This window comes from Puma concolor, chromosome A2, assembly GCF_028749965.1.
Source record: "Puma concolor isolate L17-30 chromosome A2, mPumCon1.1.hap2, whole genome shotgun sequence".
Taxonomy (NCBI): domain Eukaryota; kingdom Metazoa; phylum Chordata; class Mammalia; order Carnivora; family Felidae; genus Puma; species Puma concolor.
The window spans coordinates 162,037,993-162,057,410 of NC_141668.1; the positions used below are offsets into that span (position 1 = coordinate 162,037,993).

The 19,418-nt window shown below is 50.2% G+C and overlaps 1 protein-coding gene and 1 long non-coding RNA gene across 4 annotated transcripts in view; one reads left to right on the top strand and one right to left on the bottom strand.

The window, feature by feature from the left end:
• The window catches only part of ADGRL1 (adhesion G protein-coupled receptor L1), a 44,562-nt gene extending 37,533 nt beyond the window's left edge, over positions 1–7,029 (top strand). For all 3 annotated transcript variants that reach the window (XM_086698874.1, XM_086698873.1, XM_086698875.1), the window contains 6 exons: positions 407–575; positions 1,909–2,037; positions 2,223–2,319; positions 2,412–2,540; positions 2,714–2,731; positions 3,153–7,029. In XM_086698874.1, the coding sequence (XP_086555000.1) occupies positions 407–575; positions 1,909–2,037; positions 2,223–2,319; positions 2,412–2,540; positions 2,714–2,731; positions 3,153–3,895 (1,285 nt within the window). In that variant the 3' untranslated portion in view covers positions 3,896–7,029. The remainder of the gene's footprint in view (positions 1–406; positions 576–1,908; positions 2,038–2,222; positions 2,320–2,411; positions 2,541–2,713; positions 2,732–3,152) is intronic.
• On the bottom strand, positions 147–19,387 carry LOC147583736 (uncharacterized). The gene is made up of 2 exons (XR_015248503.1): positions 19,262–19,387; positions 147–562 (listed from the first exon to the last, which is right to left on the bottom strand). It is a non-coding gene; the product is annotated as an uncharacterized LOC147583736 (long non-coding RNA).
• Positions 19,388–19,418: the final 31 nt, after the last annotated feature.

The window sequence follows — 19,418 nt, forward strand, 5'->3', positions numbered from 1 at the left end:
TTTTATTGTGCCTGTTATATATCTACTTAATGAGTATTGGAAAACGCGGGATTTAACACATCTAACCTGTGCTCTTGGAGACATAGCTGGTTAGTGTAAGGCTAAGTGCAAAAGGTAAGTCCACCTCAAGGAAACTTACAGAGAAATAGGCAGCAAAAGACAGTTTAAGGGTCTGGAAACACGGACCAAAGGGTGAAGGCTAACGACTGACCTTTGCAAAACCCCAAACCCCGACCTCGGGCCCGGGCTGGTTGAAAGCCATTCCTCCCAAGGCCCACGCATCCTAGGTGGGTCTTTGCAGACGGCATTGAGGCTCGCCTGAAGAGGGACACGCAGCAGGGCTACGGGGCAGGGTTTCTCCACTGTAAGGGACTTTGATATCCCTTCTCCCTCTCCCCCTCCCCAGATCCTGGGCCCTGGGGGCCATCGCGCTGCTCTTCCTGCTGGGTCTCACTTGGGCTTTCGGCCTGCTCTTCATCAATAAGGAGTCGGTGGTCATGGCCTATCTCTTCACCACTTTCAACGCCTTCCAGGGGGTCTTCATCTTTGTCTTTCACTGCGCCTTACAAAAGAAGGTGAGGTCAGGGGAGGGGTGCAGGTGCCTGCCTTCTGCAGTGGCACTGTGTCTGCTGTGAGGGGAGAGCAGGCTTGGGATCAGGAAGGATTTAGGCAGGGGTGAAGATGGTTCTGGAAAAGAGCAAGATATGGCAACACGGGGGAGCAAGAAAGCAGGACAGGTCTGGGGAGCTGGGAGAGCACAGGGCAGGATGGTGACAGAAGATCAACCTCACCCCCACCCCCCCCACCCCCCAGCGTGGGGCACAAATCAAGGGTGTAGGAGGGAGAGGACTGAGTACCACCCAGACAGAACGTTTCTACTTCAGTAGTTGGGAGATGAACTGTGAGTTTTGTGGTAACAGTTTCCTCTTCAAATGTGTGAAAATCTGAATCATGAAGAAATATATATATGAAGGAGATCACAGAAGCAGACGAGTGTGGAGAGGGTGTACAGGCAGTAAGCTCTAGACGAAAGTTGGGGAACCCGAACCAAGGTGTTTGTAGACTTCGTCTTCAAGGGAGTAGGGAGCCCCAGACAGTGGTGGGGGCAGGTGGACAGTGAAGCGGGGAAGGCTGAAGCAGGGGACAGAGGAAGCAGGGATTGCAAGATCGCTGCTGCAAGACCCTGGGGCCTGCGTTGGATACGCAGGGACAGTGTGACCCCCTTGCCGCCCCCGTGGCACACAGCCAAAGCCAACATCCTCGCACAGCCCCCACTTCACGCACAGTGACAGCGACACCCTTACAGCAGCCGCAGGTTCTCACATTCCTCCCCGGGCCTCCCTCTCCTCCCCTCCAGCCATGCTCTCCTCTGCTTTCTCTCGAACACCTAGACACGGACCCTCCTCAGGGCTTGTCCCTGCTCCTCCCCACATATCCACAAGGTCTGCTGCCTTATTTCTTTCAGATCTTTGCTGAGAGGGCTCCTCAGGGAGGCTCCCCCTGGTCTATTTGAAATCACAGACCCCCACTACACCCCCAACCCACAGCACGGCCCAACCCCCTTCCCAGTCATAGTTGTCTGTACAGCACCTGACACCATCAAACATCCCACACGACGTGCCGACGTTTGCATCTACGTGTGTCTCTGTCTACCACGGTACTAGCTCTCAGAGGTAGAGCCGTGGGTCTGATTTGTTCTATGCCATTCCTGGGGCCTAAACTCTCCCTGGCACACGGCACATGCTCATTAAAGATCTGTCGTGTGAACAAATGAGAAACCCAGCAGTGGATGTGGAGAAAGGAGGTTGGGCCTGAGCAGCGAGAGAGGCTGGCTGGCCGTGGTGGGACCGGAGACGGAGAGGCTCACGGGGCACCCGCTGCCAGCTCCCTGTCCTCCTCCCCACCCAGGTGCACAAGGAGTACAGCAAGTGCCTGCGTCACTCCTACTGCTGCATCCGTTCCCCCCCCGGGGGCGCTCACGGCTCACTGAAGACCTCAGCCATGCGGAGCAACACCCGCTACTACACAGGGACCCAGGTATCTGGGCCGGGGCCAGGGCACCGGGCAGGGCTCCCTGGGGCTGAGTGTTGCACCCACAAGCCCGAGAGGCAAGGCAGCACTCAGCCCGGGTCCCTGGTGGTGCTCATCAGGCGAGTGACCTCAGAAAGATCCTGGAGGGTGGGCGCCCCGGGGGCCCCCTCACGTCCAGGCTATGTCCCCAGAGCCGAATCCGGAGGATGTGGAACGACACCGTGAGGAAACAGACGGAGTCCTCCTTCATGGCAGGCGACATCAACAGTACCCCCACCCTGAACAGAGGTGAGACAGCATCCCTCGCCCTTCACTTTATCCCTCAAGGTTCTTAGACCAGTGTCTCTGGGCCACCTTGTGACCTCTGACGTCCCGGACAGGTACCATGGGGAACCACCTGCTGACCAACCCCGTGCTACAGCCCCGTGGGGGCACCAGCCCCTACAACACCCTCATTGCTGAGTCGGTGGGCTTCAATCCCTCCTCGCCCCCTGTCTTCAACTCCCCAGGTGAGAGCACTCCAGTACAGGAAGAGATCAGCAGCTCAGGTCGGGGAGTGTGAGGTCTGCATCCCAAGGGTCTCTGCTTGGGGCATCCTCATGCTTCCTGAACTGGAGCCTGGGCTTGACTTCCCAAGCACACTCTCACCTTCTCTCTTTTCTCTCCTCGCTGGCACCTGCAGGGAGCTACCGGGAACCCAGTAAGTGTGACTTGCCTGGTAACGTTTCTGAGGCTGGGAGGAAAATGTGATGGTGGCCTCCTGGGATGACCTCACTCAGGGAGAACTCAGGGTGCCCCCCAACCCCCCCCCCCCCACATACAGCCGGAGGGGGTTATATTTGGCTCTCAGGTAGGCAGTGAAGGTGAGGAGTGTCAGAGCACAGGAAATGGAACCGGTCACACAGAACTCTTCACATAGCCTCTACCTGAGAGGGGACCCGGAGAGAACTGGCCCCACCCCCTTCCCCAAACCTGCTGCTGGGCTGGCGTCCCCTCTGCCAGTGAGAAAGAATGGGAATGGGAGAGCTCAGCCCAGGGGGAAGCAGGCACCCCCTCTCCCGTGTGCCCATGCCCCTGTCGCCACCCACGCGCCTCCTGAGCCGATCCCCTTTTGCCTGCAGAGCACCCTCTGGGAGGCCGGGAAGCCTGTGGCATGGACACACTGCCCCTCAATGGCAACTTCAACAACAGTTACTCCTTGCGAAGTGGGGATTTCCCTCCAGGGGATGGGGCCTCCGAGCCACCCCGAGGCCGGAACCTGGCCGACGCTGCCGCCTTCGAGAAGATGATCATCTCAGAGCTGGTACACAACAACCTGCGGGGCGGCAGCAGCGGGGCCAAGGGCCCTCCACCACCCGAACCCCCCGTGCCACCTGTGCCAGGGGGCGGCGGCGAGGAAGAAGCAGGCGGGCCCGGGGGTGCTGACCGGGCAGAGATCGAACTTCTCTACAAGGCCCTGGAGGAGCCGCTGCTGCTGCCCCGGGCCCAGTCGGTGCTGTACCAGAGCGATCTGGATGAGTCGGAGAGCTGCACTGCGGAGGATGGGGCCACCAGCCGGCCCCTCTCCTCCCCTCCGGGCCGGGACTCCCTCTATGCCAGCGGGGCCAACCTGCGGGACTCGCCCTCCTACCCGGACAGCAGCCCCGAGGGGCCCAGCGAGGCCCTCCCACCACCCCCGCCTGCGCCCCCCGGCCCCCCTGAAATCTACTACACCTCGCGCCCACCGGCCCTGGTGGCCCGGAACCCCCTGCAGGGCTACTACCAGGTGCGGCGGCCCAGCCACGAGGGCTACCTGGCAGCCCCAGGCCTCGAGGGGCCAGGGCCCGACGGGGATGGGCAGATGCAGCTGGTCACCAGTCTCTGAGGGACCTCACGGACCAGGGGCTGGTGGCCCAGGCCAGGGAGGGAACCCTGGGTGGGGCTCTGGTGGGAGAGGGAGACTCATGGAGGCAGTGGCTGGTGGGCCACTCTCTCCAAGTACCCGTCGGCCGTGGGCCCTCTAGGCCCCTCAGGAGTTCTGCCATGGGGGCCTGTGGTGCAGGGTTCACAGACAGGGTTTCCTACCAGCCACGTGCACCAGCTCGAATTGGGGGAAGTGCAGTGAGGAGAAGCCAAGAGGTCCCCAAGGGAGTAAGGAAGGAGAAATTGGATGGGTGCAGCCCACTCTCTACTTCCCCCTCTCCCCTACCTTCCTACCCCCTGGAGGGAAACGAGGGCTTTGGTTTCCTTGGGCCAAGGGCCCTGCTGAATGGAACCTGTCCACTGCTCCTCTCTCTGCATCTGGAAATGCTGCTAGCTGCACCAGGAAGAAGCAGTGGGAGCAGACAGACAGGTTCCTCCTGCACTAGTTCCCTGCTCCTTGGAGACTGGGGCCTCTGGCCCAAGAGAAGGCCCCAGGGCAGGCGGAACGGGCAGTTGTGGCTGCTGGTTTCAAGGTGGAACTTTCTCTGAAGCTCCTTCCCTCCTCTGCTCTTCATCCTTGCCTCCCCAGCAAGCCTGCCCATCAGCCTCCTCAAGTGCACCCAGTGACCCCCTCCCTTGGGGTGACTCCTGATGAAGCACAACTCCCCGCAGGGCCCCCAGCCCACAGGGGTGGCCATATTTGGGCAGTTCCCAGTCCTGTGGGCTCGGCTAACTGGGGAGCAGATTTTGGGTCTGGATCTCCCTGGGGAGTGGGTCCTGGGCTTGGATCTTTCCCTAGGGGGCCATCTTACCCCTTCCTCTCTCCTCCTCCTCCCCCATTGCTGTAAATATTTCAACGAAATGAAAAAGACAAAAAAAAAAAAAAGACAAAAAAAAAAAAAAAAAAAGGAAAGAAAATCTCATCACTTGAAGCCACCGGGAGCCTGTGGCCCAGCCAGCCCGGGGCTTTCTCCGGAGCAGAGTGGCGCCGCCGGGCCCTGGCAGCCAGGACTTCTCCGTGTATGTGTGCATCCCCAGCCGGGGTGGGCGGGCCGCCAGAGCAGCTTTTTACAATCCAGAGACAGAAAACAAAATCTAGAAGCAACAGCGAAACAAAGAACCTGTTTCCTTCCCGGCACTGTTTCTGTCGCCTCTTTCCCTGCTCCGCCTGTCCCTGGCCTCAGTCAGCCCTCCTGGGGCGTGTACCTCACTGCCTGCCCCAGGACTGGCGCCTGTCTCCCCCTCCCCTCCCCACTGGCCCGGGGGAGACACCCTCACACCCAAAGATGCTTTTGCCAAGATGGCTGCGCTGTCCCTTTGAGTTCCTGCTTCTTGTATATTGCTTCTGGGACTCTGGGCCGAGGAAGAAGGGACTGATTTCCCACCTAGAGAGGTTGATGGGGGAAGGAAAGTGGAGGCAGCAAGTGGTGGGTGTGACCGGGAGGCTAGGAGTGGTGAACTTGTCTTCTCTCTTGAGGGGGGTGGGGAGGGTATGCAAAGGTGAGAGATCACCTTCCCTCCCCTACACCCTCCTGCAGGGGACACAGAGCCAAGTACCAGGGCCTGCAGTCAGGACATCTTTGTACTGGGGGCTCTACCCCCAACCTATAGACTCTGGAAGCTTCAGGCTGGGGATGTCTCCTGAGTACCTCTTCCAACACCCTCCTCCTCAGCCTCTCACCCTGGCCTCCCCTGCCCCAACTCTTTGAGGGTAGGGTAGTCCCATTGCCACACTAGCCCAGCCCTATCATTGCCATTCTCCCAGGGGTGGCCCTCCACCCCTATTCTGGCCCCCTTCTTGTCTCTTTTGCCCCTCTCTCTTTTCTCACAAGTGCCATGAGTTTTCAAACATCTTCGGGTCTCAGCCTGCTGCTGCCATAAACTTCTTTGGGTTAAGGGGGCGGGGGTGGGGGGGAAGGCTCTAGGGAGGAACTAGGGGAAAGGGACAGGTAGGTGGCTGGAGGAACCCTTTTTGCTGCTAGAAAGTCCCTCCCTTCTCCTGGGGAGCTGGGGCTGGCTTGTCCCCATCAGTTAGGGGAGAAGGGGTCAGACCAAAGATGGTGGTTTGTCCCATGTAGGGAGACAGGTGTGGGGAGAAGGCAGGTTTGGGTTCCATATCTGGCTTTTCGGTAGGAAGGCTTAACCTCATTCAGCGGAAGAACATGGGTAAGTCTGGATGGGGAAGAGAGAAGTATAGGGACAGTCGTGCCCAGACAGCTCTGTGGCCTTCTTTGGTATCACTAGGCCAGGAACTCCACTTAGGAAGGGGCAGTTAGAGGTCTGTGAAGAGCTGGCAAGAGAGGAGGGACAATGGAGGAGTTGGCCAGGCGTCAGTCCAGCCAGAGCCAGAGGCTGCCTCTGCCACCAGTAAGAGGGCTGGAGAGCAGGCTTGGAGGGAGAGTTCCACAGGGGGTGGGTGCTGGAGGTAGGCAAGGAATCCGCTTTCTCTCCCCTGACCAGCCCTCCTTTTATCTCTCCAGATACTGACAATCAAGGGGAGAGAGGGTGTGGTGGGTCCCTAGGTTCTCGTTCCAGCCAAAATCACCAAGGTGGAGTCCCAGGCCTCAGAGCTGCATGGCAGGGCCCCCTGGTGGGGTTGGACACCACTGCAGTCAAGTGCAAAGCCACCCCCGAGAGCCCAGGTGTCCCCTCACCCCAACCAGACCTGGTGCCTTGACACCCCACCCCAGCTGGGACAGTATAGAGAAGGAAGGGTCTTGGTTTCCTCTCCTACTCTCTTCCTTGGGCTCCTGAATTCATTTGCTTTTAAATCTTAGTATTTTTTGTTGTTGTTTCCCTGGCCTTCCTTTCTCTGTCAACACCTCTTTCCCTGTGTCTTTCTCACTGTCTCTGTGTACCTCTTCTTTCACCCTCAATATCTCTTGTGTCCATTCGGGCCTCCTCCCCTCTCTCCCATGCCCCCCAGTCCCTCCTTGGTCTCCTTTTCGATATGCCAAACCAATTTTGGGTCGAGTGCATTTAACGAGAACAAAACAAAAGGCTCATAACAAGAACGTTTCAGAAAAAAACAAAAAGTTTAAAAAAAATTGTTGAGTCAAAAAAATCAAACAATAAAGAAATTAAGATTTCTTGGAATGACAAGAGTGGCGTGACTCGCTGGGGGGTAAGAAGTGGGTGAGTGGATCTGCTCAGAGTGTCCCCATGAGGCTGACACGGTGAGAACCTGCACTGCAGCATTTTGAACCCACCGCAGAGGCCTGGCGAGTTACAGAATCCTAACACTCACAGAGAACTTTGTAAGTTCCTGGGTCTGGCTGAGCACTTCAGGTGCAGTTTCTCTTTGAATCCGCATAAATGCTCTATGGGGGAGGTTATCAGATCTCCATTTTGCAGACGGGGAACCTGGCCTACAGTGCCTAGATGAATGCCCAAGTCTCTCTGGCCAGGCCACTGCATATCAAGTGTCAGAGAAGCCCCACCAGCTGTATTTCAGGCAGAGTGCAGGCACTGTATGCTGTGCCTGTCTCGTTCCACCTGCCATTCCTAGACCCCCACATGCTGCTGGAACGGTGCGTCTTCAAACGTGCCAAGGTGGGACCGCATCACGTGTATTGCACATTCTCAAATGCAGCTCCCAGTGCTCCGAGAGAGGAAGGACTATTCAAACAGTGCGAGCATCTCTCTGTGCCTCCCTCCCTCCAACATCTGCATCCAGGATGCCACACTCCCGATTATCTTCCCACCTCTCCAGCCACTCCTTCCCAGTTTGTGGCTGGTTCCTTCTCATCTCCTGACTCTTAACACCGGTGAGACCAGATACCTACACTCACTCCTTAGGAGATCTCAGCCTTGTTGCATGGTTGTACATAATAACTATAAGCTGACAACTCCCAAACACAGAATTCCAGGCTGAACTTCTGCCTTGAGTTCCAAATTCTTTCACATCCAACCTACCCCCTCCACATTTCCCCCTAGGTGTCTGGCAGGACTTCAAACTTAACTTGTCCAAACCTGTCCCCCACAGCTCCTCTCATAGGCTCCCCACCCTCAACTAATCGCAAATCCATCTGCGACTCAAGAATAAACCCTTGGAGGTTCCTTTGAACTTACCTCTTTGTTCAACCTCACATCTAAACTGACAGAAAATGGAATGGTGGTTCTAACTTCAAATTATCCACAGTTAATTCTTATCACCCTGGTTCAAGCCACCATTGTCTCTCATCACGACCACTGCAACACTCCCCTAACTAATTCCCTTGTCCTTCTTCAGGCTTTTCTCAACACAGAAACCAGAATGATCTTGGTAAGCACCTTGTCCCTCCTCTGCTCAAAACTCTCCAGTAACCTCTTCTCTTGCCCAGACAAAAGGCCAAAGTCAGCCCAGCAATGACCTATGAGGCTCTACGACATCAGATCTCATCCCCATGGCTCTCCTCCTGCTTCCCTCCACTCTAGCCACGCTGGGTTCCTCACTGCACACGAAGATGCAGGCACCTGCCTCAGAGCCTTTGCCCTGGCCATTCCATAGCATTCACTTATTCTGCAGAGAATTCTCCTGCTTATGAAAATCAGAGCTTCCCAAGCCACTCCATTTAAACTGCAATTGGCTACTCCAGAACTCCCTAAAACACATTTTGCTTCGTTGGTCTCCCATAGCACTCCTATCTAGCAAACTAAGAAACTTCTTTTGCTTGTTTATTATCTGGCCCCCCAACCAGAATGTAATGTAGAATGGTGTGTTTTTGTTCAGTGCTGTTCCCCAGTGTCTAGCACAGCATCTGACACACAGTAAGTGATCAATAAATATTTGTTAAAGGATGGAAAGCTGAAATGAAAGGGAGACCTAGAGTGAGCCTGAGACGAGAGTTACAAATGATGGAACTGTGTGAATCGGCCATTTCTTCCACTGCTCTCGGTTCCCATGTGCCCCTCACTGCGCAATGCTGAGTTTAATTTAGCACAGCCCTGAAACCTAAGTTCACTATTTCTGCTGGTACCCAACCCAAGAAAAGGCAATCTGCTCCTATGCTGGAAGAAGAGCTGATGGTACTGGACTGAGATACTCTGTGAGCAGGTGTGGGGACTTTAAGGGTAATCAAATTTAACTACATATGATTCTGACTTCGTGCTCTGGTTTTGAGATCAAATCCCAGCATAAGAGGAGGTTCTACAACACAACCAGCTCTTTCACCTCTGTGTCCTTTACTCTCCCCAGCACGGCACACACCCTCCTCTGCTAGCACAATCTCAATCTGCCGTGCCAGATGCCTGTGACCCTCAGGTGGCTGTTAGTGGCACCCGTACATACCTGGTGCAGCCATCTGCACATGCCCAGGAACGGTAACACTTACGTTGACATTTATCACTTCCAAGTTCCTTCCTACAATTCACCGCATGTACTTATCACAAAGTATGTATTCTTATCCCTATTCGTCAAATGAGGAAACTGAGCTTAGAGTGACGATGACCTACTCAAACAGGACAACTGGGAAGTTCAAAGTGTCTGCATCCCGCAGATGCTTTACATGCCATCCATTTCAATCCTTTCAGTGACCCGACGAGGCAGGTATTAGCCCTGTTTTATGGCTGCAGAAGCCGAAGCCCAGGACAGCTTATCCCCACGTTCATTTGGCTAATAAGAAAGAGCTGGACCAGGCCTCCATCTTGGTCTTCTGATCCCAGGAGCTGCTTCTAGGGATGTCTGTGCTTGGCTGCAACTGCCCACTCCCCATCTCTGTTCACCAACCCCATGTGGCACACAATACAGAGGGTTGATGATCTGGCTCCTCACATCACAGGAGATGCCCACTAAGCACACCACACTCCCCAACAGTCCCCACGTAGGTAGTATTAGGGCTGTCCAGAGCGGGCTGATGTGAGTCAAGCCAGAAGGACGGCCTAAATGCAGAGCCACAGAGGATTCTCTCCAGACCCCCAAAAGGCTAAAGGCACTGGGGGCCTCCAACCCAGAGAAAACCTCCTCTGTCCCACAAACTCTCGGCAAGACCTGGGGAAGCCAGGCTGAGGCCAGTCCTCAATCCCCACAACATCCACAGGCTTATTCTGCTCTTCTCTTACCCCTTCAAACATCAGTCATGGAAACCAGCAATGAGGACAGGCCCCTGCTGCCTCCTCCCTCCCCCACTTATATCACTGCACCAGGATTCTCCTTGACCGAAATCCTTGCAGCTGCCTATCTTTTCTATTTGTCCTGTCCCACTGTCTTCCACAACCCTCCACCTTCATCTAAGTGATCCCAGCCTCTCACAACTGAAGCCCTCATTGTAACCCAACCAGTCCTCTTCTGGGAATCAATCCTAAACAATCACAAATGCACATGAAAACTTAGCAACAAGAAGGTTCACTGTGGTCAGGCTTCTGTGAGTGAAACACAACAAATAAAATTTCAGCACAGAAAATCATTACATAAATCAGGCACATAAAACAATACATATAGCCATTAAATACAACGATGCAAGGGGCATCTGGGTGGCTTAGTCAGTTGAGTATTCAACTTTGGCTCAGGTCATGATCTCGCGAGTTCGAACCCCGCATCGGGCTTGCTGCTGTCGGCGCAGAGCTCACTTCAGATCTTCTGTCCCCCTCTCTCTGCCCCTCCCCTGCTTGTACTCTCAAAAATAAATAAATCATTTAAAAATAAATAAATGAATAAATTTTAAAGATGGTGCAGAAGAACATTAAATGACATGGAAATAAATTTCTAATAAGATTTTGTATAAAAATTTAGATATAAAAAAGATAAAGCATGACCCACCTTTTTGAATGACACTTATATACAAACAGCGCATAAACAGTTACATAAACGTGTGTATTTGTGCATGTGCACACACATGCATGCGTATATTGTGAAAATTAATAAGGGAAACCTCACTAAAATGGAGTCAAGAGGCCAGAAGGTGGAGCTCTCGTGCCGTATCGCCAGCAGTCATTTGCAGACCCAACAGGAAGAGATGGACCTAGCAAGTGGATACTACTTCCCTACCCCAGCAGGAGGAAGGTTTTCTCCCCCCAACCAATCCTCCCCGCCACCCTGCCCCACAAAAGCCCAGCTGAAGAGAGACAGATTAGCTCAGCCTATGAAAAGCCACTACACTTCGGACTGCCAGTTCACTCCAAAGCACTTTTGGTTTATAACAGCCTTCCCAACTTTCCCTTTTCTCTATAAGAGCATACCTCTCCTTTGTCCTTTAGAGTTGCCTATGGTAAGGTTTTGTCTGGTCACAGCTTGCAAGTCCCAAAATGCAATTCTCTTATTCCCAAATAAACCCGTTTTTGCTGTTAAAACTCAGTTTTATCCTTAAGGTTAACATTACATGTACGTATATGTACACACATATAACATCAGAATATAAAGCTATACTTCAGAATATGAGCAGTGAGTAACTTACTTTCTTCCAATTCTGCATTTAAAAAAATTATTTCGGGGCGCCTGGGTGGCGCAGTCGGTTAAGCGTCCGACTTCAGCCGGGTCACGATCTCGCGGTCCGCGAGTTCGAGCCCCGCGTCGGGCTCTGGCCTGATGGCTCAGAGCCTGGAGCCTGTTTCCGATTCTGTGTCTCCCTCTCTCTCTGCCCCTCCCCCGTTCATGCTCTGTCTCTCTCTGTCCCAAAAATAAATAAACGTTGAAAAAAAAAATTTAAAAAAATTATTTCAGGGTCGCCTGGGTGGCTCAGTCAATTAAGCATCCGATTCGGCTCAGGTCATGATCTCACGGTTCATGGGTTCAGGCCCCGCGTCAGACTCTGTGCTGACAGCTCAGGGCCTGGAGCCTGCTTCGGATTCTGTGTCCCCCTCTCTCTCTGCTCCTCTCCCACTCATGTTCTATCTCTGTCTCTCAAAAATAAACGTTAAAAAAATTTTTTTTAGTTTTTTCATTAAGCATGTATTACTTTTGTAAAAGGAAAAAGTATTCGTGTGTCCTACTTTCTGTGGAATAACAAAAACCAAGAATAACTGATACCTCTGAAAGAATGAAGAACTAGATGTGAGAACCAGCCCTTACAAAGATTGGTTCTTATGTGGTAATGTTTAAGAAAATGCGGTGTTGGCACAGGAAGACAAACAGGACCATGAAGAGACCCGTGACTGGATGCAAACTTGTTCTAGACAGAGGTTACAAATCACTAGAGAAAGGACGGATTGATCCAGAGGATCTCAAGGGTTTTGGTCTTGGGATCCCTTTACCCTCACAAAACTTCATGAGTGGAATTGGGAAGGACTAGGTGGAGCACAAAAGATTTGGGAGACAAAGAAAATACTCTTGAGACTATGATGACGGCACACATTTGTCCAAATCCACAGAACGTACAACACCAAGAGTGAACCCTAATGTGAACTATAGACTTTGGGTGATAATGATATATGAATGTAGGATCAACTATAAATATACCACTCTGGTGGGGATGTTAATGGTGGGGGAGGCCATGCATGAGAAAAGGGGAGGCAGGGGGCATACAGAAAATCTCTGTACCTTACTCTCAATTTTGCTGTGAACCTGAAACTGCTCTTAAAAAAAATTAAGGGGCGCCTGGGAGGCTCAGTTAAGCGTCTGACTTGATCTCAGCTCAGGTCATGATCTCACAGTTCATGGGTTTGAGCCCCATGTTAGCTCTGTGCTGGGAGCACAGAGTCTGCTTGGGATTCTCTCTCTCTGGCCCTCTTCCATACTGTCTCTAAACAAACACTAAAAAAATTTAAGTTAAAAAATAAATTAAATCTTAAAAAAAAAAAAAAAAACTAATGAGAACCCTAAAGAGCTGTTGTTTATAGGGATAGGGATTATTTCTATGTATATTTACTAAATTAGAAATTACAACTGACAATTTTTTTAAAAATTTGAATTAGCTAATAAATCAGGGGCACCTGGGTAGCTCAGTCGGTTAAGCGTCCGACTTCAGTTCAAGTCATGATTTCACAGTTCAAGAGCTGAAGCCCTGCACGGGGCTCACTGCTGTCAGCACAGAGCCTGCTTCCCATCCTCTGACCACCCCCTTCTCTCTGCCCCTTCCCCACTCATCCTCTTTCTCTCTCAAAATAAACATTTAAAAAATACATAAGCTAATAAATCTAACAGATGTTAACATAAGTCAGCTATTTTGTAAGAATAACTATGTTTTTAAAAACAAAGTAGTGAAAAGAATGGCATTGTTTTACATTTTGTGAAGCTCCTAGTGTTTGGCCCAATAGAAGAGACCAGAATTCTCACACAGGTTCTGCAATCAATCTGTTGCAATATGCTGTCTTGGTTGAAGTTCATAAAGGAAATCCAGCCTCACACAGATGCAGTTAGAAAAGGAGGAGTGCGATAGCCTTTTCAGCTAATTGGGGATATCCTACTTTGTTACTTACCAAAACTCAACAAGTAGTGGTGTGTTCAAGTTAGTTGTAAGGTCAGGGGCGCCTGGGTGGCTCAGTCAGTTGAGCGTCCAACTTCAGCTCAGGTCATGATCTCGCAGTTCGTGAGTTCGAGCCCCACATCAGGCTCTGTGCTGACAGCCTGGAGCCTGCTTCGGATTCTGTGTCTGCCTCTCCCTGCCCTTCCCATGCTCATGCTCTCTGCCTCTCAAAAATAAATTTAAAAATGTTTAAAAAATTAAGAGTTGGTTGTAAGGTGGAATATGAAACTGTATCAATGAATTTTTCATACTGTTACACTGAGCCCCCTTGGCCTATTGGAAAATACTGATCTACTGAATTACTATACAATATTTTGAAAATCTTCTTTGTTAATATCACCACTGATCTCATCAGAAAAATATCTTTAAATATTGCAAAGTAGTCAGGCTCATGGTGAATAAAAGTTTTCCCAAAGACTAAATTCTGCTTGAAAGCTCAAATTTTATCACTGGCAACAGACCATCAATGGTTCTCGAAGTGACCAGCTCCCTTCATTCATTTCTGAGAAAATATCGGCCAAATATCTTAACTGAATAACTACCGTCTGTCATTCTTTCAAGTAAAAATGGTGTTCCATGAAAAAAGGCACCAGTTCCACCTCTACTCAAACAACTGTACAAGTGCACTTCCTCACCTCCCGTTGCTCTTCAGCAATAGACGTGCTCCATGCAAACTTCCCATTTCACCACACAGAATATTACAAAGACTTGTTCAGAGGCTCAGTTTTAACGCAATTACTACTTTTCATGGCTTCTTCAAGGACACTCTTAGGCGAAATCATTTTCACAATGAATGTGTGGCAGCAGCGAGGAATACAAGGACAACTGCTACTACCTTATGGGGACACTACACGGACTCCTGTGCTAAGGCACCAGCGGTTTTACCCACCACTGCTTTTCTACGAGTCGTGCAGAGGACAACACTGTGCAAACGAGAAATGGAGGTGACCCTTTAGAACCATTATGAAAATGGTTTACCTCGTGGATCCCCAGGGGATCACATTTTGAAAACCACTGAACTACTCAATAAAGGAAACCGGGACAACTGGTTTCTGTGTGGAAAAAACAAAAACACAGTCCCACCTCACATCATAAACAAAAATAAATTCCAGGTAGATTTTTTAAAAGCTAAATATGAAAAGTAAAACTTCCATGGAGGAAAAAAAGAGTAGATACAGGTTAAGATTTCTTAAGCAGGGCACAAAAAACACAAACTTTAAGTAGAATGATCATTCTGATGACATTAACATAGTAATAAAAAACTCTGAACTTCAAAAGACACCATACAAATGAAAAGGCAAGTTTCAGATGTGAGAAGAACCATCTATACTCAAAAAGATGAGGGCAATCCAGCAGGAAAACGGGCGAAGATATGAAGAGGCAACTCACAGAAGATAAAGGCTCAATAAACAGACATAAATAGCTCAATCTCACTGGTCATCAGGAAAATGCTAACGGAAACCGCTAATTTACACAAATCAGAAAACAGAAACGTAAAAATCTGACAGTACCAAGTATTGATAAGGACACTGGGCAATAGCAACCTTGCTGGGGGAGTAAGAACTGGAATGGTCATTCTGAAGAGCAAACTGGCAATATCTAGGAAAGGCGGATATTCCCATAACCCAGTAATTCAACTCCTGATACGTATCCTAGGGAAACTCCTACATGTGTGTACAAGGAGACATATACAGCAACAACCACTGAAGCACTGTTTGCAAGAGTAGAAAACAAGAAACAACCTAAATACTGAGCAAGAGGTAAATGGGTAAGGTAAGTAAACACTGTCCAACAAAACTTTCTGTGACCGTGGAAGCATTCTCCACCCATGCTGTCCAAATGTGGTTGCCATCAGTCACAGGGTGCCTATTAAACACATAAAATGTGGCTAAGAGTGACTGGGAATTGAACTTTGTATTTAATTTTGATTAATTGAAATCCAAATAGCCACAAGTAGAAAATGGCTACCACATCAGACAACATAGCTACAGCAATGAAAATGTATTTTTTTGGGTCCAACATAATGCTTTTGCAGCGATGTTACACATACGTAAACACATATACGCTGCAAAGGCATTATGTTGGACGAAAAAAGCAAGTTTCAGAGGTAACGGCTGTAACCAGAGTGGAGCAAGCAAGGTGTCTAGAATGAAAATTCTAGGAGGCACTCACCCTCAGCGTTGTATAGGTTGGACACTTGTGTGACCCTGAGAGTGAACGCCTCCTCAGATTTTGTGCCACAGGTGCCATGCTCGCCTCACCTTTTAAGTATATGTCCGGTATGCTACCTTGTCCGGGGTCCCCAAGATCATCCTAGGTTCAATGACTCACTAGGAGGACTCACAGAATTTTGCATAGAGCCTACACACAGCTATGATTTCTTACAGTGAAAGGGTACAAAGCAAAACTGGCCAAGGGAAAAGGTCCATGGTGCAAAGTCTGGAGCACAAGATTCCAGGAATCCTCTCCTAGTGGAGTCACGTGGGATGCACTTAGTTTCCCCAGGAGAGCTGGGACAACACACGTGAAATACTGCCCACTGGAAGCTCATTAGAGAATCAATGCCCAGGGTATTTATTGGGGGCTAGTCAAGTACCAAAAACACTAGACTCCAGAAGGAAAGGAGATATTCAACATAAAGCACATTGTACAGTTTAGGCACCAAGAACCACTCTTTAGGGGATGGCAGAACTCTTCTGAAATCCAAGTTCCTAGAGACCAGTCAAGGGCCAACCATGCAAACAGGCCTTCCTAAAGGACAGCAGTCTCATACCTACTATGGCCAACTCTTTTTTGCACAGATTTCATTTATATAAAACTGTAGAACATGACACATAATACTATGCATTGTTTAAAGACACACAGATATTAAATTGTACAAACACGCACAGAAAAATAAACCCTGAATCTAGGGTTGTAGTTACAAGGGGAAAGGACTTGGTTTGAGGCAGGGGTACACAAGGCCTCACAATGGCATCTCTGATGTTTGACTCCTTAAGCTGGGAAACAGGTAAAAATGTATTTTGTTATAGCATTTCTTATACCTTTCCAAGTGTGTGTGCACCTGAAATATTATGTTAAGAATAAAGACTCATCTCCTTATTACTGTATACTACTAAAGGTTTATGTCATGGAGTGCTCTTCAGACTCTAGGTACTATGTTAAGCCCTTTATGTGAATTTACTCTTTTGAATACACTCAAAGGTCAATGTGAGGCAAGTGAGAGCTCTGCCCTCAACTAGCTGTCCATCTACTGAGGGATGATGAGAGAGCAGCACAGTCTAAAACCAATTTAAGTTCTGAATGTTACCAAGATAGTAAAACAGGGTGATGTGAGTAAGGAAAAGCTGCATTATGGTGCCTGGGTGACTCAGAAGGTCAAGCATCTGACACTTGGTCTCAACTCCGGTCACAATCTCACAGTTCATGGGTATGAGCCCCACATCAGGCTCTGCACTGACAGCTCAGAGCCTGCTTGGGATTCTGTCTCCCTCCCTCTCTCTCTCTGCCCCTCCCCTGCTCTCTCCTCTCAATAAACATTTAAAAAAAAAAAAAAAGGAGCTGCTTTAACTAGCGTGGCCTGGGAAAGCCTCTTTGAGAGGGGCACTGGAGTTGAGCCACAAACGACGGGAAGGAGACAGCCATGCAATTATCTGAAAACAGGACATTCCAGGGGGAACGGCAAGTGCAAGGCCCTACAGCAGGAACAAGCTTGGTGTGTTGAAAGATGGTAAATAAAGCCGGCAGGACTTGAGGGTGGGAACAAGAGGAAGACTAGGTGATGAAGCCTGAGAGGTCAGCTGAGGTCACGGTGCAGGGCCTGAGCCACAGTAAAGACCTTAGGTTTCATTCTAAACCTGAGGAGCCTTTGAAGGTTTTAAGCAGGGTAATGACATGATCTGGTTTACAACTGAAGATTATTCAGCCAGCTGTATGGAGAACTCATTACAGACGGAGCCATTTACTTCATTAGCACCACAGACATAACGCTTGTGGCTGATGAGCTTTTCAGGCGGTATGAAAAAGGTGGGGGGGGGGAGCGGGGGGAGTTCCACAATGCAAAAAGAACACTACAAAGTTGGAGTGAATCAGTATTTAATGACACGTCTAGAAAACAACATCATGGCAACTTCGTTCATCATTAAATGCAGTATTCATATAAACAACTGAATTACATTTGGAAATAATCTGAAAATCAGATTTTCTCAGTCACGAAAATCCGCCAAGAAATCACAGCCGATCATAAAAGTGGATTTTCTTGCAGCCAAATCATCTCAAAGGAAAAAACACTTTCAATGATTTTAGCCACAAAACATTTTTGTACTTAATGTAAGATATAAATACAAAAAAGAAAAAAAAAAAAAAAGCCTAGCATCACGAGGCCTTACAACTCAGTGTACCAAAACCACAGAGGTGGCTGGATAAGAAAAGCTAGGAGCTGGAATTGGTGTTCAGGCCTACACGCGGAGTCTGAACACTGGCCAGGGGACCCTTGGAAAGGCTTCTCTGAGAAAAGCACATTTGAACAGGTAGGCCTGGCACCAGCCACGCCAAGAGCAGGGGAAGAGGCTCTGGGTGGAGAGGGGTCCTGTGCTGGAAATGCCAGGTCAGGTTGGCAAAAACAAAAAGACAGTGTGGCTGAATTGAAGCTGGGGTCGGGCCTGGGGAGCGGTGACCAGAAACAAGGCTGTAGAGCCTGGAAGACCACATTCTCACCCGGAAAGCAGAAAAACACTCATGTTTAAAGAGTGACTGATCCAGGGGCGCCTGGTGGCTCAGTCGGTTAAGAGTCCCACTTCGGTTCAGGTCATGATCTCCGGGTTCGGGGGTTCAAGCGCTGCAACGGGCTCTGGGCCCACAGCTCCGAGTCTGGACCCCGCTTCGGATTCTGTGTCTCCTTCTCCATCTGCCCCTCCCCCACTGGCACTCCGTGTCTCGCTCTCAAAAATAAACATGAAAAAAAAAATTTTTTTTTTTTTAATTTTTAAAAAGAGTGATCCAACCGGTTTCAGACCCACACTGTCCAGGAATACAGGAACCACTTGCCACAGGGGCTTGTGAACACCTGGAGACAGTTCCAGCTGCGCTGTAAAAATAGAACCTTCCACGTCACTTAATTCTAACACTGACATTTAAAAAACCGGTGTGTAATTGAGCTCAGGGAAAACTTTTAAGCCTGTTGCCGACAGCGTGGGCACGCGCTTCTCCATTTTCAAGTGTCAATTTTAGGAAACCCAAAGCCAGACCAACTATTCCGATGAAAATGTAGCTGTAACCCTAAAACAGGGGACTTCGAAGCCTCAGTACCCTAGCAGAAGATGAGGCATCTCATTTGTATGTTTTAGGCCCATCACTTGTTGAAATACTATTTTGGCTATACTGGGTTAAAGATAACATTAAAATTCATTCCACCTGTATTTTTTTTTTTAACTTTTTTTTTTTTTTTCACTAAGACGTCCTTGCTAGAAAACGAGAAAGGCGGCTCGTGTTATTTTTCCACCGGGTGGAAGCGGGAGTCTGGCCGGCAGGGCGCGACAGCGGTCCGACCCTGGCGTGGGGGCCGAGAGAAGTTTCTAGTTGCACTATGCAGTCACAAGTCGCGTCAGCGAGTTTTCACGGCCCCGTTCAATGAGCGGCGGGGAGAGGGGGGTGGGGGGGGGTGAGGACTTGGCCTCGGGAGCTGAGTCGCAGAAGGCAGGACCCCAACTCCCACTCACAGTGCTCGGTCCACCTGAAACCTCCCAGCAACTCAAGGAGGCGAGAGCGGGACTCGAACCAGGCCCCACTCCCGGGGCCCCAGCCCCAGCGCGTCGCGCGACCGCCTCTCCGTCTTCCCTCGCGGGGGTGGGAGAGGGGGTGACCAACGCTCACAAAGTTCACAACGGAATCCCCCACCGCTGGGTCTGAGGAGGGGCCGGGAGCCCCTTAAAGAAGGTCCCGGCAACGCTCACCTGCTGACAGACGCCAAGGCGACAAACGCTCCTCCTCTCACTCTACACACGCTTCAACCACGCCGGCAGCCAACTTCCGCTCCTCTGCCGCGAATCCCCAGCTAAGTATTCCTCTCCACCCGCCCCCGCGACCAATCCAGCCAATCACCTCTCAAAG